Genomic DNA, 21,983 nt, shown 5'->3' on the forward strand with positions numbered 1-21,983 from the left:
CTGTTTATAGTATTCAGTGATGCTTTAAAAGATTTGCGCATACTATATGTACGTGATATTTTCCAACAATAAATCAAATTGTTGACATTTGTTTGATTGACTTACACTTTAATTGATATTTTGTATTCGGGTCACTCCAGGCCTGTCATAAATGTTAGATGACAGTTGCTGTGAATAATATTTTGCCCCTCTCTTTCAGTTTTGACCCCTACCAAGTCTTTCAGGTGAGTACAGCTTCTCTCAAAATAGCACACCCTGAAATAGATTTCTTTTCACACATTATATGAATACATATGGACAGAGTGCACCACCCCTTATCACACACCGTACAAACACTCACTCGAGCAAAGAACACACCAGTAGAGACTATTTCAGTTATCTTCATTCAATCATTCATACATTCCCTTCATGCTTTTTTCGCCCTTTCATCTCACTACGGTCGTAATGGGTGTAACAAGCGTAGCGTTTGCCCGCCCACCGACTGTCCTAATATGGCAACGCTGACCCATATTGATTTATTAATATTGACACAGGCGTGCCTCTCGCTTTAAAAGGCATAATGACAGTTATTTGTTTAAGAGGTTAAATAATCTGTGACTCCCAAGGAACATTCCCGACGGCCTGTGCCTCCCCTGTTTATGCTTGGTGACACTACTAGGTTTCCGGTGATTGTATTTTGACCTTACAGAGCACGGAAACGTGGCCTAATGGGTTTATTGTGTGATAATCTGACTTGTGACACGTACGGGTTTGGCATATATCAAACTGAAACCTCTAAACGCCCATGATAAGCGAATGAAGTCCCATTTGTATAATATCTGGTTTCCAGGCACAAGTTTTTTTATAGAGATGTGTGTGTCGTCACTCTTGCGGTTTCTGTGGCTATTTCTGTTTGTGCAATTGTGGTAGATTGGGTTGTAGGTATTGTACACATGATATTCCCACGGGTGACTGAACAATGATTAAGAATCAATAAAAGACCAATCCCATGAACGTCCTCGGCGTACACCGTCGTCCACGGTGACGCGTGTATAGGAATGTGCACTTCCTTTCTAGATTTCAATCTATGAATATCGGAAGCTGTATAATGAGATTACTATGTTTACATAATCTCACCGTGTCCACTGCTATGCCGCCACTAATGGGATTGGAATACAACTTCTGTAGTTGATGGTAATGTCAATATTGCCACTTCCAAAAGCTCACAGATTCTGTGATTGAATTCCGAGTCTTTGATCTGTGCTATTGAGAAAAGGGATTTATTACGTCAAGCGCGGTCTATTCACACAATACATATGACAAATGAATCAGAGAAAACACTCTCCACACAAGCCATATTAATCGAATACTGAATTGATTTTAATTGCCAGTTAATTACATTAACTCTCGTGATAATATCAATAATTGCTTATAGTAAGAATGACAAAAATTAGTATGTGGAATAGACACAGATCTGTCATGTGTAACCTCCATTTACTAACTGTTTGATGGGTATTACTAAAAGTTGACGAGTAAATACGAAAACGAATAACGTCGTGGTTCCAGCTTGAGAACGATGTAAGACTCTGCATTGAAACCTCGCCAACACAATAGTTGTTATCCATGAAGTCTTACGTTTCTTAACCTCCGATGGAACTCCTCTTCTACCCTTCAGTAATACTCTCAAGTATTCACATCAAATTCACAACGTGTATTCCTCTTACTGTTGCAGGTGAACCATTTACCATGCATGATTCTCACTGTCAAGGTTATCCGGGGCAAGAACATCACCAAGGGATGGGAGGACTATCGTGAGTATATGTCTTTCCCACGAAATGTGTTCCTCTCACAAAATAAATATCCTAATTCCTTTCTTCGCGTTCCTCCCAAAACGTTCCCGAAAATAACTGCCTGTTTACACTGTATTTCAGTACTTTGTTTGAAGTTCGCTAATGTTTAATTCAAGCCTAATTAATTAAGATACCTCTAATCTGAGCTAAGTTAAGGGCGATGTTGCAATCGTAGTGTGTTTTTGTGTGAAACTGGGACGCCCATTGTTATCGTTTATGGTCTGTGTATAGGCTGGTAGTATAGCTGAATCACTGCAAGACTTTAACCTATGGGTCATTTGTAATAAATCTCACCACAAGAAGCATTAGGTGAGGTGGGGTGAAATTGCGTTTAACGTCGCGTTCAAGATTATTGCACTTATATAGCGACGTGCATGTGTGTGTGTGTGTGTGTGTGTGTGTGTGTGGCTGCTTGTAGTAGTCCGGACTGGTGCCGATTTATAGTGCTAGCTCACTGAGATACCATGCCGCAGTTTAACATGAATACCCCACTCAGACACAGTATACTGACTCCAAGCCGACCAGTCCTTGTTTTAGCCCCTTAATACCGAGCGCCAGACAGGGTAACAAACAAGTACCATCTTTTAACATCTTTTGGTATGACGCGGTCGGGGTTCGAACCCCGGACCTTCCGCTCTCGAGGCGGACGCTCTACAACAAGACCACGGAGGCGCTCTAGAAGCATCAGGGCTCCACAGTGTAGCTGCTGACGCAGAGAAAGAAGTATTCCCATATAGAACTGGCATCTTATCTCAAGGGTGTATTAAAGATAGCGCGTGTAACCCAATAACAACATTACTAAGTATTCAGCTATCCGAACCTAACAGCTACCCACTCCCTATGAATATATCTTCGCGTCGACGAATACTTGTCTGAGAACAGTCCATGTGATCTTTGAGGGTTTTAAGGTATAGTGGTTGGTTAATGCCAGAGGTATTTATGACATACTCAGAAAACACGTGCCCTATCTATCCAAAGGAAATTTCTCGAACGATGGACTAAATGCAGAACATTCCATACCCACTTTAAGCAGTGATGAACAAATAGCTACTATTGTTTTGTCATATGTGTCTTGTGATATATTTCGGGCTGTATTTATGTTGTGTTTGCGTCAGAACGACCTAAACAGGGATGCATTTATGAGTTTTTGGGTGCTAAGACTACGTTTCCTAAGCCAACACACTTGAAACTCTGGCCTTTCTGTTAAACGCCGCGTACATCTGATGCACATCTACAAACCAAACAAGTAGCAGCCCGCCACTGAATATTGTACATTTCTCACAGGGAGTCTAGATCGCAAATCGGCGTCTGCGTGGACCCTTTTCACGAAATGTCTCGTTTTCCTTTGGGGAGAAGGCGATGCGACATTCAGACTGTTTTGTCCGAATTTGGTCTTTATATTTTGGTTGTTATACATATTGTTTCTTATAACAAAGAATATATATGTATAATGTTATTGCGCACATAGTAATTTGACATTGTAAAATAAATATATTTGATGCGAAACATTTGACTTTGATTTTTCATAACGTATCTTGTCATAACGTTTATGACCTCCACTGTTGCGACCTTTAAACTTTATTTCCGGAAATCTTGGAAAAGCATGACATAATTATGTAAATGACATTTAGCGTCAAGCCAATAGATGGATGATACAGAACGGCACGTGAGAGGAACCGTTAGTCAACGGCCGGAAACAATGCCTGCTACCGGAGATGAGATGTGTAGATACTGTTTACATAATTTAGAATGAACATCCTCGTGATCTTATGTGTGAGTGTTATGTATTTGGCAACATAATACCAATAAGAGGGAATAAATTACACATGTCTGTACTTACGGTTATTTGATGTCGTTTTTTGTTATGAATAAACATACATCAATACCACAATCACAAATGTTAGAGGGGCACGGGTGGCCCAGTCGTCTAAGGCGCCGCGATTCGCTGTGCAGAGTTGCGTCCCTTGGGCACGCCAGAAACCTATGATTGTGGGTTCGAATCCCGGTTCGCCCAAATTATGTTTCTAGGTTTGTCAGCACCATACCCGTGCTCGTGGGTTTCACCGAAGTGTTAAACGTCTTAGACCTGCATCACTTCGGGCTTTCCTCCCACATTAAGCTGACACGCCGTGATAAAACTGGAATAATGTTAAAAGCGGCGTTAAACCCAACTCACTCACTCACTCACAAATGTTATCTGATGCTTATGCGTATTCTGGAGGCAAGTGAGGATCTATAGTAGTATTCATATGATGTTTTCTTTTCTTGCAGTCGACACGCCCGACCCGTACATCTCCTTAAGGATGCGGAATGCCCCCGAGGGCCGCAAGAGAACTCTAACAGTGGACAACAACCCAAATCCCGTTTGGAACGAGACTTTCACATTCCTTTTGGATATCAGGGAAAAGAACAGATTACGTATGTATTGTATTACTTGTCAACGCTGTAACATGACTAGTAGAGACGTTGTAACATGATTAGCAGAGACGTTGTAACATGATTAGTAGAGACGTTGTAACATGACTAGCCGAGACGTTGTAACATGATTAGCAGAGACGTTGTAACATGATTAGCAGAGACGTTGTAACATGATTAGTAGAGACGATGTAACATGACTAGTAGAGACGTTGTAACATGATTAGTAGAGACGCTGTAACATTATTAGTAGAGACGTTGTAACATGCTTAGCAGAGACGTTGTAACATGATTAGTAGAAACGTTGTAACATGATTAGCAGAGACGTTGTAACATGATTAGCAGAGACGTAACATGATTAGCAGAGACGTTGTAACATGACTAGTAGAGACGTAACATGATAAGTAGAGACGTTGTAACATGCTTAGCAGAGACGTTGTTACATGATTAGTAGAGTACTTTTATCGTACTTAACAAGTGTCGAAACTCATGAGCTGCTTTGTGGTTCAAACGTTCTCAACCACGCTCCAGGTCATCCACGGGGTGGGAAATGTGTGAACTTATTTGTATATGTCCTCCATCGTGATATGGTTGGCCTACTAGAAGACGACGTAACACAATACTCGCTGTTATAAATGGAAACATCAATGGATTAGTTACCTCGCAAAGTGTGATGTCTTATGTGGAAACGGCTATAGTTGAACTCTTATCATGGGGTCACACTGATGTGTGTGGCTGTGGCGTAACTATGACATTTTAGAAACTTACATACTATATATTCATAAGCATCATGATCACATATCTCAAGTTCTGTTTTGGTTTTGCAGAGATCAGCTTAATGGAGGCCAACCTCATGTATGACCAGGAACTTGGAACTATCTACTACGACTTGTACAAAATGACAGAAGGACAATGGACGAGAGAAAAGTTTATTTTCAACGAAGTATCAGAAGTGTACGTCGACTTGCTTCTGTGCTGGGAGTAAGTAGAACTATAAAACCTCCTCATCCATATAGAGAATCTCACCCGAGTGTCTTTTGATATCAAATATATCAACACGAGTTGATAAAAGTGGAAAAATTCCGAGGCTTGCCGAGGATTTTTGCCACTTTTATCAACGAGTGTTGATATATTTGATATCAAAAGACACGAGGGTGAGATTTTATTTATCATCCAACATCATTCTTCCAACTTTTTCAATTTGTAGACAGTAATTAGCAGTGTCTTCAGTGTAAAAAGTACTGCAAACAGCTTCAGTAGCAGAGCCATTAGTGATGACATTTGATTGTGACGTCATGGTAACCAGTGCCGTCACAATGGTCTGCAAAGCATAGTGATGTAATTTCATTGCAGCGATATCTACAGTGTAGATATCGCTTGATCCAGTTTTTGATAATAAAGTAAATCAGTCCCAATATGCCAGTGGGATCTATCTTCTATTAAAGCATCATGATATATCGATTCATAGAGGATGGATATCAGCAATGGTCCTGACACATTGTGTGTACCCACACCGAACCCCTGCGACGGTTGAACTCTTCAAAGACTAGACCTCTTTTAATTAACTATTTCCTATGGATTTCAGCAAGAATCCAACCTTGCGGTACAGCCTATGTCTGTGTGACCAGGAGAAACAGTTCCTGGAGAGGAGGCGAGAAAAGGCATTTGAGGGTATGAGGAAACTTCTTGGGGAAAGGTCACCTGAAAAGTTCAGTGAGGTTAGTATAGGAAATAACAGTCGATCGTGCGCTAAAACTCACAGTAGCAGTGCTTTTATACTGTAAAAAACGAATTCAAGCGGTTAATATTACCTGACACTTTCTTTTTAACAAATTCATATTATATCATCCTCTTTTATTTATAGGTCCCCAACATAGCTGTGTTGGGATCCGGTGGAGGATTTCGGGCCATGGTTGCCTTCAGTGGTGTGTTCAAGGCACTGAGTGATAGCGGAGTACTAGACACTGTGACATATGCTTGTGGACTCTCTGGATCATCCTGGTATGTTCCTCCTCGCAAACTAGCTGTAAAATGTTAATTGCTGTCGTGATGGAATAATTGGTCCTGTTTTGCTTCCTCTCCTACAGATAATGTCATGGAGGCTAATTGTTATATGAACTCTTCCCGTAATCTTTCAATTGATAGGTTATTAATTATGGAAATTATCTATATGTACAGAGGGATGGTTCCTTACGCGGCTTGGTAAACCTGGAACCTGTACAAATATGAAACACTTCATTGAGACAAAATTGTACCCGTCTCAATGTATATGTATATCTATTTAGACAAGACACTTGACTGCAGAAGCTCTTTTCCCGAGCTTGTTGAGGGTCTAGTTTAAACCATACATAAGTACAGTAAAGTACGGTTATAACGAACTCAAAGGGACTACTAATTTTAGTTCGTTATAACCATAGTTCGTTATAAGCATATATACAGCATAACTACAGCAAATAGTCGGGACCAGAAAAGTAAGTTCGTTATATCCGTAAGTTCGTTATAAGCGTGTTCGTTATAACCGTAGTTTACTGTAACACATTTCTGACGTAGCAAGAACACATGATGTTGTATATCAAGGAGCCTAGCAGAAAGCAGAGATATGAGGATTTATATATGTACCTTCTCTCTTTAAAGGTATCTGTCCAATCTATATTCCTACCCTCGCTGGCCGGATATGGACCTGGGGGAGGTGCAGGAGGAGTTAAAGCACAACATTGACCGGAGCATCATGTGGCTCCTGCAGCCAAAGAGTGTCTACAGGTACCTCCAGACAATTCTCAAGAAACGCCGTGAGGGACAGCCTGTCAGCTTCACAGACTTCTTCGGGCATATGGTTGGGGAGACGCTCCTCAAAGGGGTAAGCAAGAGAAAATTTTGTCTTTTTAGTGAGTGAGTGAGTTTGGTTTTACGCCGCTTTTAGCAATATTCCAGCAATATCAAGGCGGGGGACACCAGAAATGGGCTTCACACATTGTACCCATGTCGGGAATCGAACCCGGGTCATCGGCGTGACGAGCGAACGCTTTAACCACTAGGCTACCCGGCCGCCCTTTGTCTTTTTAACAACCTTCACCTTTTGGAACGATACTTTTGGAAGACTTTTGATTGAGTCAGTTTTGAGAAATGAGGATTCAGTTGGAAACCATTATAATATCAGCTAGTTGGAATGTATACACTATGTTATTATATATCTATCTTTCATCATTTCACAGAGGTTAGGCGGTAAACTGACTGACCAACGAGAGAAAATCAACGATGGGGATGTACCAATGCCGATGTATACCTGCGTGCATGTTAAGAAAGACGTGCCAGCAAGATCATTCCAAGGTAAGCATGCACATACATTACTTCAGTAATAATTAATATTTACCACTACAAACATAAGCCACAATCGCTCTTTTATGCTATGTATGCAACGAAACAAAAGCATTATTCTTTCTTTGTCCTATTTTCAGAGTGGGTAGAATTTACACCTTATGAAATTGGTCTGCCAAAGTATGGAACATTCCTGGACTCGGAGTTGTTTGGCAGCAAGTTCTTCATGGGTAAACTGTGTAGGAAGTACGAAGAACCTCCCCTGCATTTCCTCCAAGGCATCTGGGGCAGCGCTTTCTGCATCTTGTTCAAGAGATTGTTGGATGACAACAGAAGGGTGGACCCAGCCGAGATGATCAGACAGGAACTAGGTAAGGAAGTGATTCCTGTAGCTTGTATCAGGAGTGAGTGAGTGAGTTGGGTTTAACGCCGCTTTTAACAGTATTCCAGTTATATCACGGCGTGTCAGCTTCATGTGGGAGGAGAGCCCGAAGTGATGCAGGTCTCAGACGTTTACGGCGAAACCCACGAGCACGGGTATGGTGCTGACAAACCTAAAAACATAATTGGGGTGAACCGGGATTCGAACCCACAATCATAGGTTTCTGGCGTGCCCAAGGGACGCAACTCTGCACAGCAATTCGCGGCGCCTTAGACGACTGGGCCATTGTATCAGGAATATGCAGCTGTGGTACTATCATCATCCAATACAATGGTCAACTTGGTTCATGTTTTCCGTATACGAGTATGTTGACGAGGATTCGATCTATAATGTTTGTTTGTTTGTTTGTTTGTTGTTTAACGCCGCATTCAGCAATATTCCAGCTATATGACGGCGGTCTGTAAATAATCGAGTCTGGACCAGACAATCCAGTGATTGATATCATGAGCAACGATCCACGCAATTGGGATCGATGACATGCATCAACCAGGTCAGCGAACCTGGCCACCCGATCCCGTTAGTCGCCTTTTACGACAAGCATAGTCGCCTTTTATGAAAAGCATGGGTTGCTGAAGACCTATTATACCCCGGATCTTCACGGGTCTACGATTAATGAGAAAGGCGTGGTAATTTCGAAGCATTAAACACTTTCCTGTATCTTAACTAATCAGTTAAGTGATCTTCATTGTATAAGACTACATGTGCACAAATATAATTATTGACTTATAACTACCATATTATGAATTAGATTGTGTCTCCTCTTGTATTGGAAAATATTTACTCGCGAACAACAGTCTATATAAACACTGTAGTAAGGTAGTACATTTAATCTCAGGCAAAGAACTCGAAAAGAACCAACTTGCTGTTGAGGAGGACAGTAGTGACTGCAGTGATGAAGAAGATGAAGTAGACGACGAAATTCCCAACTCAGGCGAGAGTAGTGACGACTCCAACGACACCACTGCTACTCCCACTCCTAAAAAGCAGGTCAAAGTCACATTTGCGCCTGATGTCGAGGAAATCCCTGAACCCAAAACAAAAAGGCCAGAACTGAAGCGAGCAGAGTCACAGCATAAAACCCGACAGTGGAGTTACTGGCATAACATGCTTAAAGGAATGGTTGAAAAGTGAGTTGTTATTTTAGAAAGGTTTCCTGTGTAAAAATGTTGCTGGTAGAAACCGATTTGTCCACACGGTGTAGGTACATTAGCAATCAAATCTTGTTGAAAGATATATATTTCCAACTTATATTCTCAATGCACAATGAGCAAAAACTACCGAATAATATATCAGTCACTGTCATATACTAGGACTAAATCGCAATGACCTAAATTCAATTTCCTTTCCAGCAAAAACTTCGAGCTGCTGAGCACACGAACCGGACGCGCAGCTGTCATCCACAACTTCATGCGAGGCTTGTCTCTGCAGGAACAGCATTTGTCTCCCTTTACACCTGTCAGCGAACGTGTCAAGGAAGGAGATGAGTTTGATGGCATCTTCGACATGCACCCAACAACTGTGAAGCACATCTACATGGTGGATGCCGGCCTCACATTTAACTCCCCCTATCCACTGGTGCTCAGACCTCAGAGGAACATCGACATCATACTCTCATTTGACTTCAGTGCCAGGCCCAGTGATAGCACTCCCCCTTTTAAGGTATATGTTTATATATGTTACACAAGTGTCCACTTATCCCCAGAGTGAGTGTGTGAGTGAGTATGGTTTACGCCGCTTTTAGAAATATTCCAGCAACATCACGGCGGGGGACACCAGAAATGGACATCCTTGTCGGGAATCGAACCCGGGTCTTCGGCGTTACGAGCGAACGCTTTAACCACTAGGCTACCCGATCGCCCCTTAAATCAGTTTAGAAGTACCGGAACTTTTGCATGATTTGCCATATATTGATGTAACAGTTACACAACGGAAAAATGCAACTGTATATTTCTCACACTAATTAATGCATTGTCACACCAATTAATGCTTTAAAATGTATATGTAATAACGCCACATAGGCTGACAGACCCTATATTTACCTGCATATTTTTTGCCTAGGAACTTCTACTGGCGGAGACGTGGGCCAAATTGAACCGCCTACCATTTCCTCCAATTGACCCTACAGTGTTTGACAGAGAGGGGCTGAAGGAGCTGTACATATTCAAGCATCCCACAGATCCTCATTGTCCGGTGGTCATGCACTTCTGCCTCGTTAATATCAACTTCAGGAAGTTCTCCAAACCAGGTATGTGGACTATTTAAGAGGAAACATGCAGAAAATACGCTTATGTAAATTGTGTGACTGGTAGGTGCTACCGGTAGGTCATTCGTGCCCTTTACCTTCATCACTGATTTTCATATTGTTTTCATTCATATAGTTTTCACTGCTATTTTCCGTGTCGCCCATTATAATCTCTTTCGGCAGATAATCGAGACTAGTTAATCTCTGGCGTTTCGTGCCCTTAACCTTCATCACTGATTTTCATATTGTTTTCATTCATATAGTTTTCACCGCTATTTTTCGTTTCGCCCATTGTAATCTCTTTCGGCAGATAATCGAGACTGGTTAATCTCTGGCGTTGAGGTTTTATATTTATCTTAGCTAGAAAACATCTTCTTTAAAATGATGATATGATATGATATCTTCACGAGTGTGCAAGTATGCTGCAGCGAAATTAAATTAAGAATACTTGTGAAACTGTCATGATATTTCATCACTTGAACCTGTTAGTTAGTGTTGTCTTTTATTTTGCAGGAGTAGAAAGAACCACCAAAGAGGACCTGGAGTTCGCTGATTTCGACCTGTTTGACGACCCAGCCACTCCCTACTCCACCTTCAACTTCTGCTATACCCACCAACAGTTCGAACGCTTGTCGAAATTGACGGAGTTCAATACTCAGCTCCATGTCGAGGACATAAAGAATGTGATAGCAGATAAGATTGAGGCCAAGAGGACACGTCCTCCAAGGCTTCCTTTCCAGTCTAAGGACATGAAGCTGTTGAGAATCAAAAGTATTCAGGAAAGGAGAAGATTGAAGAAGTACCTGTCAAGGGTAGAGAGCATCCACCAGTCCAAATCCCCAACTATCGAACCCTCAACCCCTTTCTTCATAGCGCCCGAGGGTTTGGAAGACCTTCCGGAGAGTCCCGACCCAATGCACAACGATGGGGCTAAGAGGAGAAGGGTGAAGCTCACGAGACAAGACACCGTTGGATCCTTAAACAGTATCACCGAGTCTATTTCCCTGGAGTCACCAAAAGCGTGTTCTGGTGGACAGTTTGATGTGTTTCAAAATGGACTTAATGATGAAGAACTTGACACTGACTCGGATGATTACGAGGACATTTGGTATGATGCCCAGACATACCATTTCGATCCCAAAATGAACACTGTCACATCTTGTGCAACGTGAAAGGTTATTCAGTCAACAAAGGTCTTGAGTTCTTGAGTTTGGTGCTAACCGAATTCTCTCACTTCCCATAGTGGGTAGATGCCAGTTCAGGCGTGGCAAAAACAGGTGTTTGGAATATCAGATGTTGCAGGTGCCTTACCAGTGATAAATAGTGTGGCATCGGCCCGGCCAACCTCTGATATCTCATGGTAGAGGATAGCATCTCAGAATAATTGGTGACTTTGCTTGATAATTTGCTTAACTTAATTAGTATGGTGATATTTGTGTGTTATGAAGGTACTCTGCTCAACTTATTTATTACAAGGCTTGGAAAAGCCAGACTGTGAAACAGGATATTTGTGGGACCACTACTTGACTTTAATGCGCCCATTCTGTGATGTGCAATAGTCTGATTTGGAGTAACCATATCGGCATTTTTTACTAATATTTGTACAGCTTTATTTTTCGTTTTATTTGTTATAAAAGAGTAAAACATGCCAAGTGAAATAAATCGAAGCTAAAAATATTCAGCCTCATTTTTTTTACTCGCATCCTTCTCTCACTTAATGTGCAGGCCGACTGTTCACGCGAGAATATCAACCTACAACGAGATCATTCTGTTACTCTTACTTATGGAAGTTCATTTTACTTACACCGCCTCCGTGGTGTAGAGGTAGAGCGTCCGCCGGACAGCGGAAGGTCCGGGGTTCTATACCAAAAGACTTTAAAAGATGGTACTTGTTGTTACCCTGTCTGGCGCGGGGCATTAAGGGGCAAAACAAGGACTGGTCGGCTCGGAGTCAGTATACTTTGTCTGAGTGGGGTATTCATGTTAAACTGCGGCATGGTATCTCAGTGAGCTAGCACTATAAATCGACATCAGTCCGGACTGGTACAAGCAGCCACACACACACGTGCATGCACGTCGCTATATAAGTGCAATAATCTTTGACGCGACGTTAAACCCACTTTCACATCACCTCACCTCATTTTACTTACTGGGCCGTTTGTATGACTTTTCGTGCTATTTCTGACGTATTGGGAAAATACCAAATAGATGGTTAGATGAGGAATTGCCCCTGTAGACTTTCGATTTTAATCAAACATGACCTAATTACCTCTTTGTCTGATGCTACGGTATTTTATTACTTGCCCATGAAGAGATCACCCGTTTAATAAACATACTTCTTACACACCTGTGGGTGAGAAACCCATTTGAGATAACTGGTATCAAACATATGTGTGAGATCGAATTCCAGGCTCGTGATTGGCTACTCCATGGTGATGACCTGGGGTCAGATGATGACGGACTACTTTCCTGAGTGTAAGTCATTCATAAGTTGCTCGTGCTTCAGTCGAATGTTCACCTACGTCTGTATTGAACAACAGGACCGTGCAATTAATAATTAAATAAACAAACTCGTCCCCGTTTGCGAGTTTGTTTGTTATTATTATCAGTTACATTATCTGTTGTTATGTCAACATTATCGTTTTTTCAGAGTGTAAACCCCCTGGCTGGCACAGCGACACATATGTCCCTTCTCTTCAACCCTCACTTCGAAATCGCATAAAATTCGAAATACATCACGCAGACACTTCACAGTTTTGAATTCCCCCTTCTGTTTATCATTTACTGTCATTTTAGGCAATTCAAAATTACTGAAAGGGACTGAAAGTTAGGTACATTGTAAATCTCGTCAAATCACAATTCACGGCGTTATATAAATATGTACTGTGTGTTTAGAAATCTAAATATCGGATATTTACTCGAATAATTAAAGTAGAAATATAGCATATTATCGATCACGGGTATCAAATCACTACTGATAATTCTGAAACGTCGCTGATAAGCCTAGAATCGTTTAGAATGTATTGGAAAATATGCATACACGAACGCCTAAGTGTACGTTCCGCCATATTGGATTGTGTTTACAAAATGCCGGTTATGAGACGCCTACTTTCGATCAGGTTCTATTTCAAACTCAGCTGCTATACATGCATCCCTGAATTCCTCATACATTTTCGAAACAATGGATAAATGGTCTTTGTCACAATGTAAATTATCTAGATCTAGATGAAATCATGCGAAATAAATTAGGTATGGAAACGAAAGCTGTGCTCGGAAAATTGTACTTGCTGAAATGTAAACAAAGCAAAATTCAGATTTTACACTGTGTAGGTACTTTCGTCTAATTGTTGCATACATTGGCTCGATCACGCGTTTGAGAATATTCATGGGAAGAGTATCGTTGCACTAAGTATGGAATGACACATATATACATTACAATGATGTGGTAAATTCAACAGAAGCCGTAAAAGTTTCCGTCCTGTGTGACGCCATGACTGACGCTATATCACGCACAACGATGACGGTAGTTATCTGCATTTCTGACTAATTCTCTTTGTAACATTGAAAAACATGGTAAACAAATAACAGTACGCAGATTGTCAGAGTGATTCTGATTACTTACGTGACACATTTATTTGTATACGATCCCTCAATCAACGAAAACCTCCTCTGGAAATCCCGCGTACTGTTGTCAGTGAACACGCCATTTTGTAATAGTCGGTCACTGGTAGTGATGTCATACGGAAGTAAACATTGTTGTACACATTTGGTAATTTCTTTGAGGTATAAACTTTCAACTTGGCACCCAGCGTGTTCTTTGATTTTGTCTAGTTTGCATTTTCATCATCGCCTTGATAATCCACAGATGGGACGGAAACCGTTTTGTGTAGGGTCACATTATGTATGAGTAGTAAGCAGCACATAGGATGACGTCACTTATGACAATGGTGTTATGTATTAATGCGCTACTGCAATCATGAGAATAGACAAAATTCATCGGTTCGATGCTAAAAATGTGCGATTTTAGGGTGTGTAAGAAACAGATTACTGCACTCGTGCCTGTCAGATACCATTGATCTTTCGCTCGTTAGATACGTTTTGAAACAACTCGTTGTAAGATCAATGGTATCTGACAGACACTCGTGTAGTAATCTCTATAGCTGCATTACACATTGTGTAATACCAAAACGCTTATGTACTCTCGGAACACGTTTCACGAAAAAATATTGAAAGCTCTCAACATCCCTTTTCTTATTCAACGACATTGCGTGTGGAGATGATAGATCACTGAGAGGAGCTTATGCACCCTCGATGTCCCCAGCAACCTTGTTGCTAGACTGACGTCACATGGCATTGTTTCGCCGATGGATCTTGCAACAAAATTCCACAAATTACGTCATCGGGTATTGTGACGTGATTGTAAACTTTGAGGTGCAAGGCCCCGTTCCACAAGGCGATCGTTTTGTAGCGCAACGACAGTCGTTAGTTAAAGTATGTGAGTTGCGATAACCTTAGCGCTACGATAGTTTTGTGGAACGGAGGCCTGAATTCTAAAGGTGGACCGTTGCATGGTACAAAATTCATACGTTTCAAGTTTTGACTTGTTTGAAGTATTATTCTCAATTTGATTATGCCGTGGATTGTGTTGGTGTCAGCCCATTCACACTCAACAGTATAATTCTAAAAACGTTATAAATGGCAAGTAATAAATAGAATACTAAACTCTCTCCCGTGTTTCGCTCGTCAGATACCAGAACTATTCACTCGTTTCATAAAATTGGTATTACACGGGAGCTCGTTCAGTATTCTATATGCACGATTTGGGTACTGGTTGACTTAAATTCCTAAAACATAAGTTTAAAAATAAACTATTCAGAAAAGAGATATGTTTGACAGTCAATAACGAGTATGTCCAATCTTGGGGACACATTTCCCATCACAAATGGAAGCACGGAACATATGCTGAGGATATGATAATTCTGTTAGATTTTATTAACATTTCCAGTTTACCTGAACGAATTAATTAGCTAAGAAACATGAAGAAGTACGGCATGTTAGCACTATGCCTACTTGTCTTCATTTCTTGATTGAATGCTGACTTAGGTCTTTCCAAAGGTTCCCTGAAAAGGTAATATATAGGCTGTTGTTATGCCCATGTGCATACAAGGACCGCACGTGTTAGGACAGCAGATAGGAAATTCAGGACCATGGAAAACACTACGCAGTCTGTCAGCAATATATGTTGATATAGAGAATCTCACCCTCGTGTCTTTTGATATCAAATATATCAACACGAGTTGATAAAAATGGAAATATTCCGAGGCTTGCCGAGGATTTTTGCCACTTTTATCAACGAGTGTTGATATATTTGATATCAAAAGACACGAGGGTGAGATTTTATTTATCATCCAACATCATTCTTCCAACTTTTTCAATTTGTAGACAGTAATTAGCTGTGTCTTCAGTGTAAAAAGTACCGCTAACAGCTTCAGTAGCAGAGCCATGAGTGATGTCATTTGTTTGTGACGTCATGGTAACCAGTGATGTCATAATGGTCTGCAAAGCATTGTGATGTAATTTCATTGCAGCGATATCTACAGTGAAGATATCGCTTGATCTAAATCCAAGCGATATCTCCTGTGGGAGCCAGTTTTGGATGATAAATTACTATTACAGTAAACTACGGTTATAACGAACACCTTTTATAACGAACTAACTTTTTAGTCCCGACTATATGCTGTAGTTATGCTGTATATATGCTTATGACGAATTACGGTTATAACGAACTAAAATTAGTAGTCCCTTTGAGTTCATTATAACCGTAGTTTACTGTACATCCACGCGTCAACAAAACATTGTCCATGATAGAACATCATCTGGTGGGGCTTCTAACATTTAACAGATGTTACCAGCGGACATTGTCTTATGTTTAAGGGGACATTCTTATTTTCCTAAAACGCTAACAGAAACAAAATAATGAAAGGAAAGGATATGTATCACCATCTTTGATATGTATCCCCATCGATATTGGCAACAGAACAATAAATCGGTTATTATACCCAAATGTAGTCAAGGGCAGCCTACCAAGAGTGAGTGAGTGAGTGAGTTGGGTTTTACACCGAATTTAGAAATGGTCCAGCTATATCACGGCGGGGGACACCAGAAATGTTTTTTTTACCCAAATGTAGTCAAGGTCAGTCTAACCAAGAGTGAGTGAGTGAGTGAGTGAGTTGGGTTTTACACCAATTTTAGAAATATTCCAGCAATATCACGGCGGAGGACACTAGAAATATTATTTTACCCATATGTAGTCAAGTTACGTCTAACTAAGTGAGTGAGTGAGTGAGTGAGTGAGTGAGTGAGTTCGGTTTTACATTGCTTTTAGAAATGGTCAAGCTATATCATGGCAGGGGACACTAGAAATGTTATTTTACCCAAATGTAGTCACGGTCAGTCTTACCGTGAGTGAGTGAGTGAGTGAGTGAGTGAGTGAGTGAGTTGGGTTTTACACCGCTTTTAGAAATATTCCAGCTATATCACGGCGTGTGACACTAGAAATGGGGGGAATCGAACCTGGTCAGCGGGCGTGGCGAGCGAACGCTTTAACCTCTAGGCTACCCCACGGCAGCTCTAACCACGATATGAGCTGACAGTGCGTGTACAAAGATTGATATCCCTCCTCTAACGTCATGACCCCACACACATAGTTGACTCTCCTTCTGTCGCGGAACAACACACGTCCATGGCCTGAGGCAGTCCCTTTGTGTTGACCTCGAACGGACGGATGGTATTCCATCATACAAACAAAGGAATTTCGAAATAAACATCAACGCGACACTTTTTGTTCTGCCTGGCATCATGCGGGGTTATTTGTTATTCTCTTAGCTTGCATATGTCTGGGCATGACTTTTGCTAGTTAGAGTTAATTATGTAGCTAAGCCTGTGTTTCCTCCACCGTTACTGCGCCCGGATGCTAATCACGTACAGACTTCGACGTGCGTCACGGGAGCCAGACTGAGATATGTGTTCTCATTGGTCGCACAATTTTCGAAGGAATTCACGAAGCTCTGTGATTGGTTGATTTTCATTCAATCAAAACTTATTTTATAACAGTTCGCTTGGTGTGTAATTGTTAAAACCGCAAATATTTGCTTTTTACTTGTCAATGTACTGCACGGAATATTAATGAGGCTACATTAAAGTGAACTGTGTCCGTTGTGTTATCCTATTTTCGAGTTGCCTCCTTTACTGTTAAATATTCTTGTTATTATCAAACTTATTATGTATTATCATATTTTGTTATCAAACTTAATGTACAAGTAGGGTGTAACACTCTGTTTTGAAGAACAAATGAGAGTGGAGTGCTTCAGTTGATACGAGCACCAGGTCATCACGGCAAGGTCCTGAGACAGTGGTTATCATCCAGCGGTCGACCGGCATGGTATACCTATCTTTATGTGCCATATACTCACCAATAAATGCAATGTGTAATAATAAACTATCTAATACATTTTAGTAAACAGTTACTATAGAGACGATGGGATTTTATTGAAAAAAATACATTTTTCAGAAAATGCTTGAAAATTAGTATTATGCTTCAGGCTTTTGAAATGTTAAAATTTGTTTGCCACAAAAAATACATGGTCACAACATGCTTTGTAACAATGCGTAGACATATCTGTATATATGTATACACATATCTGGTTCTTCAGCTGTAGCTGAAAGAATATCCCATCTCCATACAAAACACACACGCACGCACAGTACAAGTACGCACGCAAGCACACACATATACACACAAGTACGAACGCAATCACACACACAAGTACATACACACACGTACGCACGCAAGCACATACACAAGTACGCACGCAAGCACGCACACACACAAGTACGCACACAAGCACTAACACATACACACAAGTACGCACGCAAGCACACTCACATAAGTACATACACACACACACACACACGCACGCACGCAAGCACACACACTCACCTACGCACGCAAGCACGCACACACACACAAGTACGCACGCAAGCACACACACAATTACGCACGCAGGCACACACACATACACACAAGTACGAACGCAAGCACACACACAAGTACATACACACACGTACGCACGCAAGCACACACACAAGTACGCACGCAAGCACGCACACACACACACAAGTACGCACGCAAGCACTAACATATACACACAAGTACGCACGCAAGCACACACACATAAGTACATACACACACACGTACGCACGCAAGCACACACACAAGTACGTACGCAAGCACACACACACACGTACACGCACAAGTACGCACGCAAGCACACACACACGCAAGCACACACACACACATACACACACACACACACACGAGAAAGGCAAATGGTCAGTCCCTAACATTGTGTTCATGTGTTCATTCCTAGTTCTTGTCCCCCGCCGTGATATTGCTGGAATATTGCTAAAAGCGGCGTAAAACCATACTCACTCACTCACTCACTCACTCACTCCTAGTTCTTGTAAGAGCCAAGTTATATTGGGGTCGGGTGTTTAGCATCTTGCCTGAAGGCCTGGTGTCGTTCCCTGATGGCATGGATCCTTAGTTTGCTTACAGATTATGTACATGTCGCCCTGATATTGCTGGCATATTGCTGAATGCGGAGTTGAACAGTAATTGGGATACGATGACATGCATCGACCCAACCCAAACACCCGATCCCGTTACTCGCCTCTTACGACAAGCAGGGGTTGCTGAAGACATCTTGTTTACGCATGCAGTGATTGATATGGCGAGTTACAAGGTGATAGTGCAGTGTTAACGTCCTACATAGCTTTATTTATCAAGATCTCAGTGTGATAGCTATTGCTTACGACTTACAGGGAAACCAAACTGTATCTCTGTGGTGTAGATATTGTGAGAAATTGTGTGTAAAGTGGAACCCTTTTATACCGGACACATCCTCACAACGGACTTCAGGATCAACGCCATCAGGGAACGACACCAGATCGGAAATACCTAGATATTGGACACCTCTTTATAACGGAACACCGAGACATTGGACACCACTTTATAACGGAACACCGAGACATTGGACACCTCTTTATAACGGAACACCTAGACATTGGACACCTCTTCATAACGGAACACCTAGACATTGGACACCTCTTTATAACGGAACACCGAGACATTGGACACCTCTTTATAACGGAACACCGAGACATTGGACACCTCTTTATAACGGAACACCGAGACTTTGGACACCTCTTTATAACGGAACACCGAGACATTGGACACCTCTTGATAACGGAACACCGAGACATTGGACACCTCTTTATAACGGAACACCTAGACATTGGACACCGTTTTATAACGGAACACCTAGACATTGGACACCTCTTCATAACGGAACACCTAGACATTGGACACCTCTTTATAACGGAACACCTAGACATTGGACACCTCTTTATAACGGAACACCGAGACATTGGACACCTCTTTATAACGGAACACCGAGACTTTGGACACCTCTGTATAACGGAACACATAGACATTGGACACCTCTTTATAACTGACACCGAGACATTGGACACCTCTTTATAACGGAACACCTAGACATTGGACACCTCTTCATAACGGAACACCGAGACATTGGACACCTCTTCATAACGGAACACCTAGACATTGGACACCTCTTTATAACGGAACACCGAGACTTTGGACACCTCTTTATAACGGAACACCGAGACTTTGGACACCTCTTTATAACGGAACACCGAGACATTGGACACCTCTTTATAGTGGAACACCGAGACATTGGACACCTCTTTATAACGGAACACCGAGACATTGGACACCTCTTTATAGCGGAAACACCGAGACATTGGACACCTCTTTATAACGGAACACCGAGACATTGGACACCTCTTTATAACGGAAACACCGAGACATTGGACACCTCTTTATAACGGAACACCGAGACATTGGACACCTCTTTATAACGGAAACACCGAGACATTGGACACCTCTTCATATCGGAAACACCGAGACATTGGACACCTCTTCAGATCAGACACAACGTGACATTGGACACCTCCTCAGATCAGACACAACGTGACATTGAACACCTCTTCAGATCAGACACAACGTGACATTGGACACCTCCTCAGATCAGACACAACGTGACATTGGACACCTCTTCAGAGCTGACAGGTACAGCTATTTCTGTTATGATGTGTCCAATGTAACGAGGTGCCCTATGTCACGGTGTATCCGAAATAACGAGGTTCATCCCAAAATTTGTCCGATGTACCGAGGTGCCCTATGTCACGGTGTATCCGAAATAATGAGGTTCATCCCAAAATTTGTCCGATGTGTCATAGGTGCCGTATGCCAAGCTATGTGAGGTGTGGCTAGATGCCCTATGCCAAACTGTGTCACTGTTTAACTAAATTATTGAAAGATTTCAAATCCGCGTAATATGATAGGAATTCCGAAGAAACTGACTGTGTTCTTGGAAGCCTACGAAAGATGCACCGACTCCCCTACATACATTCGCCTTCCGCAATGAAATAGGATATGATAAATTATGAAAAAAATCCGCCAACATTTATTTGATGCAGAGACTGACAACGCTCCCCATCCTGTCCCTTGGGATGTGGTACAGCGACAGAACAATGGAGACCATTGGACCTTGGAAACAACGAGACAAGAGGCGGAGTGTTGTAGTTCCACATCTCCAACAACTCAAATGTTTATTGCCTGAAATACATAACACTGAGCGGTACTTGATGGAAAAAGCATACAATGTGTTGCTAAGTGTTGTGCTTGAGTGAGCTTGGTTTAACGATTATGTGAGTGAGTGTGAGTGAGTATGGTTTTACGCAGCTTTTAGCAATATTCCAGCAATATCACGGCGGGGGACACAAGAAATGGGCTTCGGACATTGTACCCATGTCGGGAATCGAACGAGGGTCTTCGGCGTGACGAGCGAACGCTTTAACCACTAGGCTACCCGACCGCCCTTAACGGTTATGCATCATGGCCTGGTATGATGATGTCGTGAAGCATGATATGTGTTGAAATATATAATCATGCGATGTGATCTGATGTATCGTTTCATATCATAACGATGTTTTAGTGAGTGAGTGAGTTGGTTTAACGCCGCTGTGAACAGTATTTCAGTTATATCACAGCGTCAGCTTGGTGTGTGAGGACAGCTCGAAGTGATGCAGACGTAAAAGTTCAACAGTTTAGTAAAACCAGTGGTCACTGATCGGGTGCTAACAAACCTAGAATAATAATCAGGAAATATTGGGATAGGTCATTTGTTTGTGACACGCCACGAACACTCAACTCTGAACGGCGAATTCCGGCGATTGGGCTAGCGTTGCCCCCTGCTGTTTAGATTATCGTGGATTTACTACAACGGTGTCCGGTTTAAACAATATTCGTACTGTGGAGGTGCAGCGATACACAAATGTGTAAGCGATAACTATGCCTTTCTAAACCATATACTGGACTTGAATCATGGAGTTATAGTTTCGCTGGACTAACGAGTCTATGCATAGTCCAATCAAAATCCCGTAACTATATCGACATCCGGTTCATGAACAAAATTCCAACTGCCGTTCCGAATTCGTTCGATTGCAGGATTCGCAGAGCATGTGTACCGTCAACTAGTCTTCGAAAGATAATTTCCAATCGTTTTATGTTTTTATCAGTGCTCAAGTGACATGG

The 21,983-nt window shown here is 41.7% G+C and overlaps 1 protein-coding gene across 2 annotated transcripts in view; it reads left to right on the forward strand.

The window, feature by feature from the left end:
- LOC124116949 (cytosolic phospholipase A2-like) overlaps positions 1-11,920 on the forward strand; it is a 35,925-nt gene extending 24,005 nt beyond the window's left edge. For both annotated transcript variants that reach the window (XM_046478602.2, XM_046478601.2), the window contains 13 exons: positions 200-224; positions 1,712-1,790; positions 4,101-4,247; positions 5,072-5,225; positions 5,830-5,962; positions 6,109-6,245; positions 6,879-7,101; positions 7,457-7,571; positions 7,700-7,930; positions 8,837-9,128; positions 9,351-9,660; positions 10,060-10,246; positions 10,757-11,920. In XM_046478602.2, coding sequence (XP_046334558.2) covers positions 200-224; positions 1,712-1,790; positions 4,101-4,247; positions 5,072-5,225; positions 5,830-5,962; positions 6,109-6,245; positions 6,879-7,101; positions 7,457-7,571; positions 7,700-7,930; positions 8,837-9,128; positions 9,351-9,660; positions 10,060-10,246; positions 10,757-11,415 — 2,692 coding nt within the window. In that variant the 3' untranslated portion in view covers positions 11,416-11,920. The remainder of the gene's footprint in view (positions 1-199; positions 225-1,711; positions 1,791-4,100; positions 4,248-5,071; positions 5,226-5,829; positions 5,963-6,108; positions 6,246-6,878; positions 7,102-7,456; positions 7,572-7,699; positions 7,931-8,836; positions 9,129-9,350; positions 9,661-10,059; positions 10,247-10,756) is intronic.
- The last annotated feature ends 10,063 nt before the right edge of the window (positions 11,921-21,983 follow it).

This window comes from Haliotis rufescens, unplaced genomic scaffold (assembly GCF_023055435.1).
Source record: "Haliotis rufescens isolate VD_foot unplaced genomic scaffold, xgHalRufe1.0.p SCAF_9, whole genome shotgun sequence".
NCBI classification, from domain to species: Eukaryota; Metazoa; Mollusca; class Gastropoda; order Lepetellida; family Haliotidae; genus Haliotis; species Haliotis rufescens.